We start from the raw sequence: 18,550 nt of genomic DNA on the forward strand, positions 1-18,550 counted from the left end.
CACCTCACACACGGCTCTGCTCCATACAGCACTGTACACACACGGCTTTGCTCCGTACACCTCGTACACACACAGCTCCGTTCCGTGCAGCACTGTACACACACACGGCTCCGCTCCGTACACCTCGTACACACACGGCTCCGCGCCGTACACCTCGTACACACACGGCTCCGCTCCGTACACCTCGTACACACACGGCTCCGCTCCGTACACCTCGTACACACACGGCTCTGCTACATCCACACTGTAAACCCCTCCTGACCCCACACAGAAACTTCCCCTCATCCAGCACCATGACAACCAGCACAGCAGAGTCCTGCATACACTGAGGCCCCTGATCATGTGACCCCTGACTCCTCCCCTCCTGTGACCTCATCACAGGTCCTGTGCACACAGAAAAGCCATATATGTGTGGAGTGCTGCTCTTCGGGTGGAGGTAGGTGCTTTTGAAACACCTGCCAGGGTCGTTTGGTAATTGGTACTTAAAGGGATGTGTCACGGCGGTGGCTACCCGGTCCGTGGCCCTGGGCGCCCATGTTAAAGAGGCGGTCTTTAAAGGGGTTAGTTGAATAATAATAATTTGTGACGCCACCTGTGGTATTCAGTCAGGGGTGACCGACGCTGCTTAAAGGGGTCCACTGGGCTGATGTTATGGCAGCAGGGATAGTGTGGCTTCCCACAGGTGAAGCTGGGTCCCCAGGGCTCCCAGTGTAGTAGATGAAGATGGTGATAGGTGGTGTAGAAGGAAACAGAGGACACAGGGTTGCAGTCTCTTTACTGTATGATTCAGGCAGCCACAGTCCAGGGTACCGGATCATGGATTCTGGTGGTGGTCCAGCCGACTTGGAAGCGAATTGGGAATGTGGAGTTTCTCCATTACTGGACGTGGAGGACATTAACCCCTTCAGCACTGAGGAGACTCTTTTGGGGTCTCTGTGGTGTGAACAGTGATGTAACAGCTGTGGACAGAATGCGGCTTAGCTGGTTCCACATTAGATCCATTCAGACACCTGCAGGATGAGAGGACAGAAGCCCAAAGAAGTTCTCACAAAATGTGATTGTTTCCCTCCTAGTTGTGCTCCAGCACAATAATGTAGATACCAGTGATGACCGCTCTCTCCACTACTCGATCAGGCATCGGATAAATACTTTAGCAAAGGAGTACGCAACGTGGTAGTGACGAAACACTGGTATCAAATACAAAGGTGAATAATAAAAAAAGTAAATACTACCAAGAAGCTGGACTAGTTTTTCTATATGTATAAGGACAGTCGGAAACATAGACAACACACGAAAGCAACAAAAGCCGACCAAGCAGTCCAATAATGTTAATTTTTATTAATATAAAGTACAAGTAGAAGATAGTAAACAATACGGGAAAAATAAATACAGGTAAAAAGTAGATTTAAAAATTATTGCCGGCCACAATGCCAAAAACCAAATAGTTACCACAGAGTTGTATAGATTATAAAAAAGGGAAGCACATCCAGGATGAAAACTAAGACACATACATGGGTATCATGTAAGTAGCGGGTTTGTGCTGAGAGGTGAAAGGGAGGGCAGTAGCAAAGAGTGTCGCATATCTCGCATATATAGCCCTAAATAAATTAAGCGGTGTAAAATACTAAAACCATATTCAAATACCAACATTAAATTAAGAATAAAAATGATGAAAAAATGGTGAAAGCGGTGTGAACCAAAGTAAACGCACAAAGCAAAAACGATAGGTCACTACAATCAAGTGAAACGAGTGAGGGCGGATATGCCAATATATAGTGACTTAGGAACAATGCAGATAGGTAACAGGGATATAACACATGTGGTAAAAGTGTACTATGTCACTTACAGTGAAGCTATGCAGCCCTGGCACCTGGATGGCATCCTCCCCAACGTGCGTTTCGGCGCTTTTGCCATCGTCAGGGGGATGTAACAGCTGTGGACAGAATGCGGCTTTGCTGGTTCCCAAGTCCACATTAGATCCATTCAGATAACTGCAGGATGAGAGGACAGAAGACCAAAGAAGTTCTCACAGAATGTGATTATTTCTCTCCTAGTTCTGCTCCAGCACAATAAATTAAATACCAGTGATGACCACGTTCTCCACTATTCGATCAGGCATTGGGGAGCTTGAGTGCGCTCATTACATGATCGAGGACCGTGGGTGCTGCAGACCTTGGCCTGTATAATTTGCGACTGTTAGACAGCCAAAAAACATGTGGGGATTGTCCCCCATACACAGTAACGCTGTAGTCATGTTGGTCTTATAGAAGATCCGGAGACGCGATGCTCAATACACCGTTCTCAGGAAGCAGGGAGAGTTGTTATAGGAGGGAGAGCTTAGATTGTCAGCCACACCTAAATATTATGAAGGTGCACTCTTGGGTGCCTTTCATCTGGCACTATAGGGTATTTAACCTTTTTAATCTTATTAAATACATTTATTTAAATAAGTGATGTGGGGTCCCCCTCCTTTTTAATAACCGGCCAAGGTAAGGCAGACAGCTGGGGGCTGATATCAGGCTGGCAAGGTTCTTGGATATTCGCCCCTTCCCATCCTAAAAATATCAGCTTTCAGCCACCCTAGAAGTGGTGCATTACATTAGATGCGCCAATTCTGCTACTTTGCCTAGCTCTTCACGATTGCCTTGGTGCACTGGCAATCGGGGTAATATTTTGGGGGTTTATGTCATCTGGCATCAATCCTAGGGGTTAGTGTTGGAGAGACATCTGTCAGACACCCCCATTACTAACCCAGTAAGCTGAAAGAAAAAACACTCAGAAAAATATTTTATTTGTAAAAAAAAAAAAACAACTTCCCTACCTCCTAGTTCACCAAATGTAAAAATAAATTAAAAAGCCATGCTGGTTCGAAGGAGTCAATGGATTCCAACATAGCCCACAAATGGCAACCTGAAAAACCTAAAAAGGTAGAATTAAATGAATTTAGACAAGAGACAGTCCTTCATTCACCATCATAGTACAACCTATGGAGCCTTGTTCTGAGATCGAAGCATTATAGGTCACTATGGTTCTCACAGAACAGCCATTCCCCCACACAGTATAGTGTTCCCATACTATCGCCATCCCCCCCATACACTGTATATGTGTGACGCTAGTCACTACTCATGGACAAGCCACGAGGCTGGGTAATCAAAAGGTCTGAGGTCAGAAGCCAGGAGGGTACGTCCTAGACAGAGGGGTAATACAAAAAAATCATCAGTTCATGGTCCAGGAGTCAAAATACCAGGAAGATAGCGGATCAAGAAAAGGTTGAAAACGCATTGATTCAGAGCACAGTCCCAGGTCAGGCAGCAGTAGAACAGAGCACAGTGAAACAAGGCAAACATACACCAGTGAGCAAGATGCTACAATTTGTACTAGTCTGAGGCAGAGAGCTGGCTAAATACCCAGGTAATTATCTGAACCACCATCAGTACATGAATACATGAACAGACCCATCAGTACTTGACTACACCACCAGAACCATCATCATTAAATTGATACGTCACCAGAACCTCCATCGGTACGTGAATACGCCACCAGAACCACCATAGGTATATGAATACATGACAGCCATCATCACACTGTGGACCATACAATAATCGTTTACATCCAGGTATACTATGGATTAAATCTTCTCTAGAGTTTTCTTTCTTTCGATCTCCATCTTGTCTAGATGACATGATGACTTTTCACAGACACAGCTGGTCTCAGCAGACCTCCATCTTCTCCAGTCTTTTGCAGCACATCCTGGTCAGTCCCAACAAATGTGTGATTCCTGCAGCCAATAAGTTGCTGATGCAATGGCCAACATAGCCAGTGATTGGGAGCATGGAGGACATGTCTTAGTCAGTAATACAACTTGTGTTCCAGTCCGAATAAGACTAGAGAATACAACATCTACACGTTCTATCTCCTGATATGTTTCCCCTTGTTGTCATTCTTTATGATGTTACATTGGCTCATTTTCTTCCTTTTCATTTCCCTGCAATATCAGATCCTCTCAGTGGACATCTTGTATACTGAGACAATTTTTCTGAAATAATCATCAAGGATGGATATGGACAGGGACCAGATGGCGGAGAGGATATTACACCTCACCCTAGAGATCCTCTTCCGGCTTACTGGAGAGGTGAGAGATTCTGATGATGTCACATTACATCATTCTTATCTATGGGAATAACAGATGGACAGAACTGGAGAGGTAAGGACTCTGGAAATGTCTGTAGTCAGATTTATTCATGTGTCTCTCCATAACCAGGATTACACAGTAGTGAAGAAGACCTCTAGTGAGCGTTGTCAGGACCCGGTGTCTGAGGGATGGGGAAGACCCCTGAGCCCAATCACGGGGCCTACATCTCACCTGATACATGAGGACATCAATGACCAGAAGATCCTAGAACTCACCTACAAGATGGTTGAGCTGCTGACTGGAGAGGTGACACTGCTGGGAATGCTGGGACATTATACAGTAACACTATGAAGGGATCGGGGGATGACGGTATCATTGTATGTGTCAGGTTCCTATAAGGTGTCAGGATGTCTCCGTCTATTTCTCCATGGAGGAGTGGGAGTATTTAGAAGGACACAAAAATCTGTACAAGGATGTCATGATGGAGGTTCCCCAGCCCCTCACATCACCAGGTAATAGACCAGACTAAATTCACACTTTATCTGTATGTAAAGAATGAATTCAGTCCCTGTATGTGTTTCCTCCAGATCTATCCAGTAAGAGGACAACACCAGAGAGATGTCCCCGTACTCTTCTTCCACAGGAATGTAAACAAGAAGATCCCAATGTTCCTCAGGATCATCAGGTAGATAGAGAGAAGGTGTCATGAGATCTCCCCTATGATGTGTAGACGGCTGTGAAGGTCTTGAGCTCAGTCTTGTTTTATCCACCAGTATTCTATGTTTTATACTTGTGTAATGAGAACGGTGGAGATGGCAGGATTAGAGCTGATCATAGATGTGACTTCTCCATCTGTCTGTGACTTTTACAATATTTGTTTCAGGGTGAAGATCTGACCAATATTAATACTACAGAGACATATGTGAGGGGTGATGAGTGGTGTAAAGAGGAGATTCCTACATATGGCTACCCAGGTGAGTAGTGACCACTAAATACAGAGAAGGGGGCAGCACGGTGGTGTAGTGGTTAGCACTGCAGCCTTGCAGCGCTGGGGTCCTGGGTTCTAATCCCACCCAGGACAACATCTGCAAAGAGTTTGTATGTTCTCTCCGTGTTTGCGTGGGTTTCCTCCGGGCACTCCGGTTTCCTCCCACATTCCAAAGACATACTGATAGGGAATTTAGATTGTGAGCCCCATTGGGGACAGTGATGATAATGTGTGCAAAACTGTAAAGCGCTGCGGAATATGTTAGCGCTATATAAAAAATAAAGATTATTATTATAAGTCACGGATTCTTCTCAGTCACCGGCTGTGGCTGCTTTATCAGTGTAGTAGTTCGGCAGTATCATGATCGTGTGATCACCAATTTGCCTCTAGAGTAGAACCTTCTCCTCCATCCAAAAATGTCCAAATGATTTTGTGAATTTGTGAAAGCCCTTTCCTATTGAACTTACTACCTGGAGGATCCACTTACCTCAAGAGATTAGAAGATTATGACCATTACCTGCCCAGTTCTGTAAAATACAAAGCCAAATAACATCGTACGCAGAACATGTTGACAAGTTAGAAAATAACTTGAAGAAAAATATTATGATGGGCCTGTAAGAGAAAGCGGAGGGTAATGATGCTGTTGGCTTCCTAGAATCCCAAATAGGAATGAGTGAATGTGCTCTGTGATATTCGGATATCACTTGATTATCTGGGTGAAATAGACCTGGCTATTTATTGCTTGCGTTGAGAAACACGTGATGGTGTCTCTGCGACTTTTCAACATGCATTTGCATATTTCCGATAAGGGATGGGGGCAGTGTTCTGGATCACTGCGTTGAGAAACAAGGTGATGGTGTCTCCGCAGTGTTGGATGTTTTGATCTCCCCGAGGTCATTCATCCTTATGTTTATATTAAAAAAGGTAGGCGGCGTCAGGCTCGGCACACTGACGCCATTGCACAGCTCGGTGACAGTTGTAATTGGAGGGAGAGAGTGCTTGTACAGGCGTGTGTGTGTGTGTGTGTGCACAGTACAACGAATCAGAGTCCTGTAGCGTAGATACTGGTTCTGAAGCTGAACCATCATACTAACAGCCATTCTAAGGGCTAATCTTGTGCTTTGACATTTGTATCAGATACAATCTGCTTTTAGCCTAGGGAGGAAGGGAGAGTTGCAGGAGCAGGGAGAGTGGCTGAATACAGTCTGTAGGCAGTGATTAGGGCTTTGCAGTCAGTTGCTCAGTACATAGCTGTGGTAGTTTTTTTTTATTTTTTGTGTAAGAAAATGTTTTATATATTGTGATTCTTAGAGTATTATGTGCTGTGTGGTACATTTTGTATGTAACACTCCAAAAAAGTGTTCACATTTTTTCTCTGTATTCACTTACTCATCCATGGAGAATTTCGTGCTCTTGGGTATATTTTTGTGCCATGTAACACTCCAAAAAAGGTAACATTTTTTTATGGGTAAGTAATTTAACCCAGCAGAGTATTGTTTACATGCTCTGGGTTACATATATATCACTCCAAAAATGTGTTCGAAATATTTTCTGGATTCAGTTAGTCATCCATACAGTGTAACTTGCTTAGTGGGCAATAAAGATGATGGAATCACGTGAGACTCCCAAGGTAGTGACCAGAGGAATGTCGGAGCCAGAGAAAGCTTGCACAACAGCAGGGGGGATGGGAGCCAAATGCTTTCCTGGAACCACGAAGGAATAATCGAGGCTGCAGCCTTTACTGCTGGGGTCTTGTGGACTGCAATTGGGAGAGCCAGGATCAAGGAAGTGGTGAGTGGACTGCGGGACCTAGGGTGGTCAGAAGAGACAAGGAGACAAACCAGGGCTAGAGAAATGCTGTCGGGCCCACTAGCCACAAGGTACCGACAGTTGGCATCTCGGGTGAGGTCGCTGCGTACCACTAGCAGCGGAGATGTGAGTCCATAGAAGAGTTTAGGACCTTTCATCACATCTCATTCAACCAGTGGGCTGTAGAGGTAGAACACTTGCCTTGAAGGCTGATTGCTGGAACCAGTTATCATGTTCTTCAAAATGGAGGGGCAACATCGCTGGTATGTGGTGGGTGTGATCCCAGAAGGAAGGGAGCAGAATTAACCATTCTTGAGGAATGAAAGAGCATGGGAGAAGCTCCTCGATGCTGCTCGAGACCACTCCCGAGAGATCGTACTGTCCTTGGGGGTTCTCCACCTCCTATGCTGGAGCAGGCGATGGTGCAAGTGACACATAGTTCTGCTGCCCATTTCTATATGTTGGGGCTCTGGCACTGCCAATAGTCAGGTCACTTACACCCCAGGCACCTGGGAATCGGGGTGGAGGCAGTCCCTCAAACCTCTTGAGGAATGAGAAGAAGCAGCTCACACCTGAAAAGGATTATTGTATTACCCTCCCTATAATTTTTTCCTGGCTTTGCAAGTTCTGCAAAGCTTTTGAGTGTAGGAGTACATCAAATACATCTTTGAATGAGGCCCGCCAGTTGTTGCCTTTTAGGGTTCTATGGATGAACTTCCTTATATTGTTTTCCTTGATTTGAACTTTCTGCTAAGCCTTTGAGTGTAGAAGTACATAAACTACACTTGCAAAATATTTACTTTAAAAAAAAAACATTTCTGGATTCAATTATTCATCCATACAGTTCAATGTGCTTTGTGTAATATTACGGTGTTTTAAACTAAAAAATAAAAAAAAACTTGGACTGGTACAATTCCCCAAATATGTTTGCTCCAAAAAAGTACTTTTCTGTCATATATAAGGTATAACTTGCTTTGGGTGAAATTTTGTTTGTTTTGAAATAAAAAAGAAAAATTGTCCTGCTTCAGGTCTACAAATTTGGTTGTTCTAAAATGGACTATTGTCATATATACTGTAGATCTTGGTTTGTGTGAAATTTCCGTAGTTAGAAATAAATAAAAAAAATGGTCTGCTACAGGTGTACACATTTGGTCCTTCGCTACTCAGTCCCCAGCCGCCACTATTTGTCCTGGTGTGGCGTACCCATCTTATACCAGCATGTGTCCACTATTATCACCCGTGCCCTTACCAACATGGTTACTGTGATTGTCCACTTAACGTCCAACACGTGGACAATCACTTGTGCTCTGGGATGCAGCATTTCCCTGATGGCACACTGAGTGAATATTGTGGAGGTTGGGCCCGAGTACCACCCTGGCATGGCACATGTGCTACCGACACGGAGGATTACTGACCCTACTTCTATCAGGGTTTCCTCCACTTCCTACTCCAGTTCCTGCAGCCCCTACTTCTCATCTGTCATCTTTGATTTGCTATCTCAGAGCACGTTGTCCACATCAGCCGGAAGCTGGGAGATCTGCAGCACTGCCTTAGCAAAGCGGAAACAGACTCTGCTGAAGCTAATTTTTCTAGGAGACAAACCGCACTCCGCGGCAGAGTTATTGAAAGGAATAACAGACCAGACAGATCTGTGGCCCTCGCTGCAGACCCTACAACCTAGCAAGCTCACACATGTAGCTTGCTTGTGTAAGGTGACTGAGCGAGGTAGTCGTGGGTGAGTTGCTGCTTCTGCACACTCTGGCACCCTACTGACAAAATGTGTCTCAGTCCTAGAGTGTTGCTGTGTGTGGGTGCATCACACTTACTTGTTACCCATATTCCTCCACTGACTCCATGCATCCATCTTCCAGAATCTTCAGAACAAACAATCCCCTGAATTGGTTAAAACAGTCAAACTTTTACTTGGCAGCTTTCCGTCATTACTAGTGATGAGCGAGCATGCTCTCCACTGCTCGGTGCTCGCCCAAGCAACACACTGGTCAAGATGCTCGGAGCTCACCGAGAATTTTCGGTGTTGTTTGGTGGGAGTTCGGGTCCCCGCCCTGCACGTTTGGCGCTCTTTAGAGAGCCAATGAACATGCAGGGATTGTCTGCCACACACTCTAATGCCGAAGCCATGTTGATTGTGGCATTATATGGATTGGCCGGACGCACAGCGTCATCAGGTCGATATCAAACCTGACGCCGCCATGCTCTTCACAGTCTGCTCCAGAATCAGGCAGTGTAGGGAGAGTTGCTGCTGTGCTAGGGAGAGATTTGCTTGGTTCTAACTTGGTGTTGGTATACCATATCTAATATACATATCCATCTCATCTAACAGTCCTTCTGAGGACTAATAAAGCTGCATAGATATTAGTGCTAGGCAGGTAGGCAGTGTTTGTGGCAGACTGCTGTGCATATAGCAAGAGGGTCAATTCCAGTTCTTTTGCTGCTGCTATTACAGACATTTGTAGACATAGTTCCAGGTATCAGGGACCAGGAATCATTTTTTTACAGGCCAGCTATTTCAAACTGTGGCTTGTCCGTCACATGGATCACATATAAGTTGGCGATGTGGCGATGCCCAAATATTTGAGCAGCCACGGCCACACAAAAGCGACAGTGACAAAGTGTCACCAGAGGTGTACAATGATGAGACACAATTGCCAGAAAGTCAGGAGGAGGACCAGGGTGTGGATGTGGAAGATGAGGTGGTGGATGATATAGTAACTGACCCAAGCTGGCAGGAGGACATGCAGAGTGAGAACAGCAGCACACAGGGGGAGGGAGGTGTAGCACCCCAACAGGCTAGAAGAAGCAGTGTGGTGGCTGCAGATAGAAGACGGGCAACCGTTCCCCATAGCACAAACATGATGGAAGTTGTAAGTCCAACTGTTAGGTCTTCCCTAGTCTGGTTGTGTTGTGTTTTTTTTTTTTTTAAAGACTCTACCTAAAAATGGTCATGTGCACCACCTGCCAGGCCAGCCTGACCACCACTACCATGATCAGGCACATGGCAGCAAGGCACCCGACTTTGTGGGTCGAACCCCAGGGTCCAGGAACAGTGTCTGTAGGTGACAGCACTGCTTCCTCCGCTGTTGTGCGTGCAAGCCAATCCCCTGTCATGGTGCATGCCAAGATGCCTCTTGCCCTTAACCTGTCATTATACACTTTCAACTAGAACCATCAGAAAGCACGTCCACATCCTTGTCCCAGCGCAGCGTTCAGTTGTCCATACCCCTGTGTTGTGAATTCTGCTCTTGGGCTCCCTCCGGTGGTTATGAGTGGTAGTGCTGCTGTCTTTGGATCGCAGCATTTATCAGGTGTGTCCACTTATTGCAATTTGGACTGGGCTATTTAGTCTTGATTGATCCTTTAGTCAGTGCCAGTTGTCCATTGTTTTTGGAGGATTCACATCCCTACCTGGTCTCTCCTGTTTTGCTGTGCTTTTCTACAAAGATAAGTTCTGGCTTTGTTTTCGCTGTCCACATGCTGTGGGCCTTATAGTTCAGTGCATTTTCATGTTTTGTCTTGTCCAGCTTTGTCTGTGTAGGGATTTTTTGCAGCGAAGCTGTATCTCTGGAGATGCAGATATACCCTCCATGTCTTTAGTCAGATGTGGAGATTCTTATTTTCTGTGGTGGATATTTTCTAGCGTTTTAATACTGACTGCATAGTACTCTGTCCTATTCTTTCTTTTTAGCTAGAAAGGCCTCCTTTGCTAAATCCTGATTTCAGTCTGCGTATGTCATTTCCTTCTCCTCTCACAGTCAATATTTGTGGGGGACTGTCTTTCCTTTGGGGATTTTCTCTGAGGCAAGATAGTTTTCCCGTTTCTATCTTTAGGGGAAGTTAGTTCTTCGGCTGTGTCGAGGTGTCTAGGGAGTGTTAGGTACATCCCACGGCTACTTCTAGTTGCGGTGCTAAGTTTAGGGTCTGCGGTCACTACAGGTACCACCTTCTCCAGAGTACGTCTCATGCTGCTCCTAGGCCACCAGATCATAACAGTACAACTGGCCAACAATGAGTTAAACGCATCTCAAAAGAAGGGAAGAAAAGTGCTGAGCCATTTTTTTTCTGTAGTCTGTTTTGTCTTTTCTTCCCTCTTTCCCTCTGGGGGCTCAGGAGTTTGGTGCTGGCATGGAGGTTCAGGAATTGGTTTCTCGTGTGGACCAACTTGCTGCTAGAGTACAGGGTATTTCCGAGTATATCGTTCAGACTCCGGTTTTAGAGCCTAGAATTCCAACTCCTGATTTGTTTTTTGGGGACAGGTCCAAAGTTTTGAGCTTTAAAAATAACTGTAAACTGTTTTTTGCTCTGAAACCCCGTTCTTCTGGTGATCCAATTCAGCAGGTTAAAATTGTTATTTCCCTGCTGCATGGTGATCCTCAGGATTGGGCATTTTCCCTGGAATCTGGGAATCCTGCTTTGCTTAATGTAGACACCTTTTTTCAGGCGCTAGGGTTATTGTATGGTGATAGGAATCATATAGACCCAGAAAAAATCTTTATTATTCTAGATTTAAAAATGCCACCAACCTGTGGCTGCACCAAGAAAAAATCAAAAAGCAAACACACAAAAACACCGTGGAAAAACTAGGGTGGGGGAAAGGACAATCCCTAGACAATACCTGGGTCGCCCCTGCCTAACAGCGGGGGTTGGCACCCTATGGGGAACGTTATGGCGCCCCCCCTCCGCGTCGGCTGACCCTAGGGTCCCTGATAAACCCTAATAATCCCAAATGGTCCCTCTACCCACACGATGGTGTACTAAAGGTACCCCTAAAAGCTAAACAAATAGCAACTAAATCTAGGGAAGCCTCAGACCCCACACCTGTGTATTAAAAACAATATGAGAACATGCAGAGGGCTATTTGACGACCGCATTTTGCCATTGTCACGTATAATCCGTGATCTTTGGAGCAAAGCCTCACTTAAGCAGATAATACTGCATATGCTTCTATCAGCACTGTGGAGGGCATACACCTGTAAAATTCCACCCTACCACAAACAATGCAAGTGATCGATCTGTGCCTCATAATCCAATGTCCATCAGGATGCTATTAGCAGATATAGGCATATATATATATATATATATATATATATATATATCGATACACATCATGAAGTGATGCGCCGTCAGCCCACTGTTCCTTAATAGCCCCATAGGGTGCCAACCCCCACTGTTAGGCAGGGGCGACCCAGGTATTGTCTAGGGATTGTCCTTTCCCCCACCCTAGTTTTTCCACGGTGTTTTTTGTGTGTTTGCTTTTTGATTTTTTCTTGGTGCAGCCACAGGTTGGTGGCATTTTTAAATCTAGAATAATAAAGATTTTTTCTGGGTCTATATGATTCCTAACTTAATAGAAGCCCATTTTCATACATTAATTTGAGAGTTATTGTATGATGAACCTAATTCAGTGGATCATGCAGAGAAGACCTTGTTGGCCCTGTGTCAGGGTCAAGAAGCGGCAGAATCGTATTGCCAGAAATTTAGAAAATGGTCTGTATTGACTAAATGGAATGAGGATAGCTTGGCGGCAATTTTCAGAAAGGGTCTGATGTTATGGTGAGGTTCCCCACACCTGCTGGTCTGAGTGATTCTATGTCTCTGGCCATTCAGATTGATCGGCGCTTGCGCGGGCGCAGAGTTGTGCACACTGTGGCGTTGTCCTCCGAGCGGAGCCCTGAGCCTATGCAGTGTGATAGGATTTTGTCTAGAGCTGATTGACAAAGATCCAGGCGTCAGAATAGGTTGTGTTTTTACTGCGGCGATTCTGCTCATGTTATTTCTGATTGCCCTAAGCGTACAAAAGGAATCGCTAGTTCTGTTACCATCAGTACTGTACAACCTAAATTTCTGTTATCTGTGACCTTGATCTGCTCATTATCGTCATTTTCTGTCATGGCATTTGTGGATTCAGGTGCCGCTCTGAACTTAATGGACTTAGAATTTGCCAGACGTTGTGGTTTCCCCTTGCAGCCTTTGCAGAACCCTATTCCTTTAAGAGGCATTGATGCTACACCGTTGGCTAAAAATAAACCTCAGTTTTGGACACAGCTGACCATGTGCATGGCGCCAGCCCATCAGGAAGATTGTCGTTTTCTGGTGTTGCATAATTTGCATGATGCTATTGTGCTGGGTTTTCCATGGTTACAGGTACATAATCCGGTGTTAGATTGGAAATCTATGTCTGTGACTAGTTGGGGTTGTGAGGGGGTTCATGGTCACGTTCCTTTGATGTCAATTTCCTCTTTCCCCCTCTTCTGAAATTCCTGAGTTTTTGTCAGATTTCCAGGATGTATTCGATGAGCCCAAATCCACTTCCCTTCCACCGCATAGAGACTGTGATTGTGCTATTGACTTGATTCCAGGTTGTAAGTTCCCTAAGGGCCGACTTTTCAACCTGTCTGTGCCAGAACATGCCGCCATGCGGAGCTATATTAAGGAGTCTTGGGAGAAGGGGCATATTCGGCCATCTTCTTCACCATTGGGAGCAGGTTTTTTTTTGTTGCCAAGAAGGATGACTCCTTGAGACCCTGTATTGATTATCGCCTCTTGAATAAGATCACGGTCAAATTTCAATACCCTTTGCCTTTGCTTACTGATTTGTTTGCTAGGATTAAGGGGGCTAGTTGGTTTACTAAGATTGACCTTCGAGGGGCATATAATCTTGTTCGTATTAAGCAGGGTGACGAATGGAAAACTGCATTTAATACGCCCGAAGGCCTTTTTGAATACCTTGTGATGCCATTCGGACTCTCTAATGCCCCATCTGTGTTCCAGTCTTTCATGCATGATATCTTTTGGAGTTATCTTGATAAATTCATGATTGTATATTTGGATGATATTTTGATCTTTTCCGATGATTGGCAGTCTCATGTGAAACAGGTCAGGATGGTATTTCAGATCCTCCATGAAAATGCTTTATTTGTGAAAGGGTCTAAGTGCCTCTTTGGAGTGCAGAAGGTTTCTTTTTTGGGCTTCATTTTTTCTCCCTCATCTATAGAAATGGATCCGGTTAAGGTTCAGGCCATTCATGATTGGATTCAGCCCACATCTGTGAAGAACCTTCAGAAATTCTTGGGCTTTGCTAATTTTTACCGTCGTTTCATTGCCAACTTCTCCAGGGTGGTTAAACCTCTGACCGATTTGACGAAGAAAGGCGCTGATGTGACAAATTGGTCCACCGCGGCTGTTTCTGCCTTTCAGGAGCTTAAACGCCGATTTACTTCTGCCCCGGTGTTGCGTCAGCCGGATGTTTCTCTTCCATTTCAGGTTGAGGTTGACGCGTCTGAGATTGGGGCAGGAGCCATTTTGTCTCAGAGGAATTCTGATGGTTCATTGATGAAACCGTGTGCCTTCTTTTCTCGGAAGTTTTCGCCTGCGGAACGCAATTATGATGTCGGCAATCGGGAGTTGTTGGCTATGAAGTGGGCATTTGAGGAGTGGCGACATTGGCTTGAGGGGGGCCAAGCACCGTATTGTGGTCCTGACCGATCATAAGAATCTGATTTACCTCGAGTCTGCCAAACGACTGAACCCTAGACAGGCTCAATGGTCCCTGTTTTTCTCCCGTTTTGATTTTGTGGTCTTGTATCTTCCGGGTTCTAAGAATGTTAAGGCTGATGCCCTCTCTAGGAGTTTTTTGCCTGATTCTCCTGGGGTCCTTGAGCCGGTCGGCATTCTGAAGGAAGGGGTGATTCTTTCTGCCATCTCCCCTGATTTACGACGGGCTCTTCAGGAATTTCAGGCTGATAAACCTGACCGCTGTCCAGTGGGGAAGCTGTTTGTTCCTGATAGATGGACTAGTAAAGTGATTTCTAAGGTTCATTGTTCTGTGTTGGCTGGCCATCCTGGAATTTTTGGTACCAGAGATTTGGTTGGTAGGTCCTTTTGGTGGCCTTCTTTGTCGCGGGATGTGCGTTCTTTTGTGCAGTCCTGTGGGACTTGTGCACGGGCCAAGCCTTGTTGTTCCCGTGCTAGTGGGTTGCTTCTGCCTTTGTCGGTCCCTGAGAGGCCTTGGACGCATATTTCTATGGATTTTATTTCAGATCTTCCGGTTTCCCAGAGGATGTCGGTTATCTGGGTGGTTTGTGATTGGTTTTCTAAGATGGTTCATTTGGTACCTTTGCCTAAATTGCCTTCCTCTTCTGATTTGGTTCTGTTGTTTTTTCAGCATGTGGTTCGTTTGCATGGCATTCCAGAGAATATTGTGTCCGATAGAGGTTCCCAGTTTGTTTCTAGGTTTTGGTGGGCCTTTTGTGCTAGGCTGGACATTGATTTGTCTTTTTCTTCCGCATTTCATCCTCAGACAAATGGCCAAACCGAGCGAACTAATCAGACTTTGGAAACTTATTTGAGATGCTTTGTGTCTGCTGATCAGGATGATTGGGTGGCTTTCTTGCCATTGGCCGAGTTTGCCCTTAATAATCGGGCTAGTTCTGCTACCTTGGTTTCGCCTTTTCTTTGTAATTTTGGTTTTCATCCTCGTTTTTCTTCAGGGCAGGTTGAGCCTTCTGATTGTCCTGGTGTGGATTATGTGGTTGACAGGCTGCAGCAAATTTGTGCTCATGTGGTGGACAATTTGGTGTTGTCTCAGGAGGAGGCTCAGCGTTTTGCTAACCATCGTCGGTGTGTTGGTTCCCGGCTTCGGATTGGGGATTTGGTCTGGTTGTCTTCCCGTCATGTTCCTATGAAGGTTTCTTCCCCTAAGTTCAAGCCTCGGTTTATTGGTCCTTATAGGATTTATGAGATTATCAATCCAGTGTCTTTTCGTTTGGCCCTTCCAGCCTCTTTTTCCATCCATAATGTTTTCCATAGATCTTTGTTGCGGAAGTATGTGGTGCCCGTTGTTCCCTCTGTTGATCCTCCGGCCCCGGTGTTGATTGATGGGGAGTTGGAGTATGTGGTTGAGAAGATTTTGGATTCTCATTTTTTGAGGCGGAAGCTTCAGTATCTTGTCAAATGGAAGGGTTATGGCCAGGAGGATAATTCTTGGGTTGTTGCCTCCGATGTTCATGCTGACGATTTGGTTCGTGCCTTTCATTTGGCTCGTCCTGATCGGCCTGGGGGCTCTGGTGAGGGTTCGGTGACCCCTCCTCAAGGGGGGGTACTGTTGTGAATTCTGCTCTTGGGCTCCCTCCAGTGGTTATGATTGGTAGTGCTGCTGTCTTTGGATCGCAGCATTTATCAGGTGTGTCCACTTATTGCAATTTGGACTGGGCTGTTTAGTCTTGATTGATCCTTTAGTCAGTGCCAGTTGTCCATTGTTTTTGGAGGATTTACATCCCTACCTGGTCTCTCCTGTTTTGCTGTGATTTTCTACAAAGATAAGTTCTGGCTTTGTTTTCGCTGTCCACATGCTGTGGGCCTTATAGTTCAGTGCATTTTCATGTTTTGTCTTGTCCAGCTTTGTCTGTGTAGGGATTGTTTGCAGCCAAGCTGTATCTCTGGAGATGCAGATATACCCTCCATGTCTTTAGTCAGATGTGGAGATTTGTATATTCTGTGGTGGATATTTTCTAGCGTTTTAATATTGACCGCATAGTACTCTGTGCTATTCTTTCTTTTTAGCTAGAAAGGCCTCCTTTGCTAAATCCTGATTTCAGTCTGCGTATGTCATTTCCTTCTCCTCTCACAGTCAATATTTGTGGGGGGCTGTCTTTCCTTTGGGGATTTTCTGAGGCAAGATAGTTTTCCCGTTTCTATCTTTAGGGGAAGTTAGTTCTTAGGCTGTGTCGAGGTGTCTAGGGAGTGTTAGGTACATCCCACGGCTACTTCTAGTTGCGGTGCTAAGTTCAGGGTCTGCGGTCAGTACAGGTACCACCTTCTCCAGAGTACGTCTCATGCTGCTCCTAGGCCACCAGATCATAACACCCCTGTCCTTGGAACACAAGCGCAAATACACAGCCAACGCTCCACAGGCCACACTACTAAACTCCCACATTTCATGACTGCTTGCGCTCGAAATGTTGCCTTTTAGGCTCCCGGAGATGGAAGCTTTCCGCAACCTGATGGCGGCGGCTGTCCCTCGGTACTCGGTCCCCAGCCGCCACTGTTTCTCCTGGTGTGCCGCTCTCGCATTACTCAAGCACGTGTCGCACAACATTAGCCATGCCCTCAATAATGCTGTTACTGGGAATGTCCACCTAACCACGGATACGTGGACAAGTGCTTGTGGGCAGGGACGATACATCTCTCTGATGGCACACTGGGTTAACATAGTGGAAGCCGAGACCCAGTCGGACCTTGGGATGGAACACGTCCTCCCGACGCCGAGGATTGCGGGCTCTAGGTCAATCAGGGTTGCCCCCACAGTCTAGAGCTCCTGCACCTTATCCTCCTCCTCTTCATGCTCCATCTCTTAAATGACCACATCAGTCACAAGCTGGAAGCACTGCCTCAGCCAAGTGGCAACAGGCTGTGCTGAAGCTAATATGCTTAGGTGACAAGCAGCACAATGCTGAAGAGTTGTGGACATCTCTGAAAGAGCAGGCAGATCTGTGGCCACCACTGCTGAACCTACAGCCAGGCATGGTCGTGTATGACAATGGCCGGAACCTGGTGGAGGCTCCGAGGCGAGCTCACACACGTGCCATGCCTGGCCCATGTGCTTAACCTCATGGTTCAGAATTTTCTCAAAACCTACTCAGAGGTGCCGGTTCTGCTTGTCAAAGTACGCTGCCTGCGTGCCGTACTTCAGCAGCATTTGCAGCTTCCAGCTCACCAACTGGTGTGTGATGTCCCCACATGTTGGAACTCTATCCTGGAGATGTTGGAAAGGATTTTTGAGCAGAAGAGGACAGTTGTTGATTATCAGCATCAACAAGGCCGTCGGTATTCAGTTCAGACTGCACACATAAGACCTTAGGAGTAGACATGGATGTCAGACATATGTACCATCCTCCAAAGCTTTGAGGAGTCCACCAAGATGGTGAGCGGCGATGATGCCATAATTTGCATCTGCATCCTGCTTCTCTGACTGTGAGCATTTCAGAACCCAAAGAGCATGCATTTCAGGCGGAGCTCGATGAGATGGAGCAAGGAACCACACAGGGTGATTACACACAGCCCAGCCTCATCTCATCCCAACGTGGATTGGGTGACAATGAGGAAGAGGAGCTGAAGGAGGAAGAACAGGAGCTAGTTTCATGTGCTATAGATGGTACTACAAGCACTAGTGTCATACTAGTGTCATACTGTCTATTCAGCATGGATGGCCTGAGGACAGGGAGGAGGAGGAGGGCATGGTCAGTCATCCTCTTGATGAGGACATGGAAGTCTTGCCTGTTGGTTGGCAGTCTGGCACACATGGCTGAGTTTGTTACACTGCCTTTCCCGTGACTCTCGCATTCTCAAAATTTTGGGTGGCAGTCATTACTGGTTGGTTACACTTCTAGACCCACGCTACAAGGAGAACTTCCTATCTCTTATTCCCGAGGCGGACAGGTCTACTAAAATGGGGCAGTATCAGAGGGCCCTTGTTGTTGTTAAAGAAATTTCCCTCTGAAAACGCTGGCAGCAGAGGTCACAGTTTGTTGGACAACCAAGGAGTACAGGCGAGATAGACACACAACAGAGGCAGGGGAACACTGGCAAAGTTCTGGGAGAGTTTTCTC

The 18,550-nt window shown here is 45.9% G+C and overlaps 1 protein-coding gene across 1 annotated transcript in view; it reads left to right on the forward strand.

Moving 5' to 3' along the window:
• The first annotated feature begins 381 nt into the window (after positions 1-381).
• The window catches only part of LOC138663138 (oocyte zinc finger protein XlCOF22-like), a 36,881-nt gene continuing 18,712 nt past the window's right edge, over positions 382-18,550 (forward strand). Inside the window, exons 1-6 of the mRNA XM_069749277.1 lie at positions 382-436; positions 3,998-4,132; positions 4,262-4,438; positions 4,521-4,644; positions 4,720-4,817; positions 5,016-5,106. Coding sequence (XP_069605378.1) covers positions 4,055-4,132; positions 4,262-4,438; positions 4,521-4,644; positions 4,720-4,817; positions 5,016-5,106 — 568 coding nt within the window. The 5' untranslated portion in view covers positions 382-436; positions 3,998-4,054. The remainder of the gene's footprint in view (positions 437-3,997; positions 4,133-4,261; positions 4,439-4,520; positions 4,645-4,719; positions 4,818-5,015; positions 5,107-18,550) is intronic.

This window comes from Ranitomeya imitator, chromosome 2 (assembly GCF_032444005.1).
Source record: "Ranitomeya imitator isolate aRanImi1 chromosome 2, aRanImi1.pri, whole genome shotgun sequence".
Lineage (NCBI taxonomy): Eukaryota > Metazoa > Chordata > Amphibia > Anura > Dendrobatidae > Ranitomeya > Ranitomeya imitator.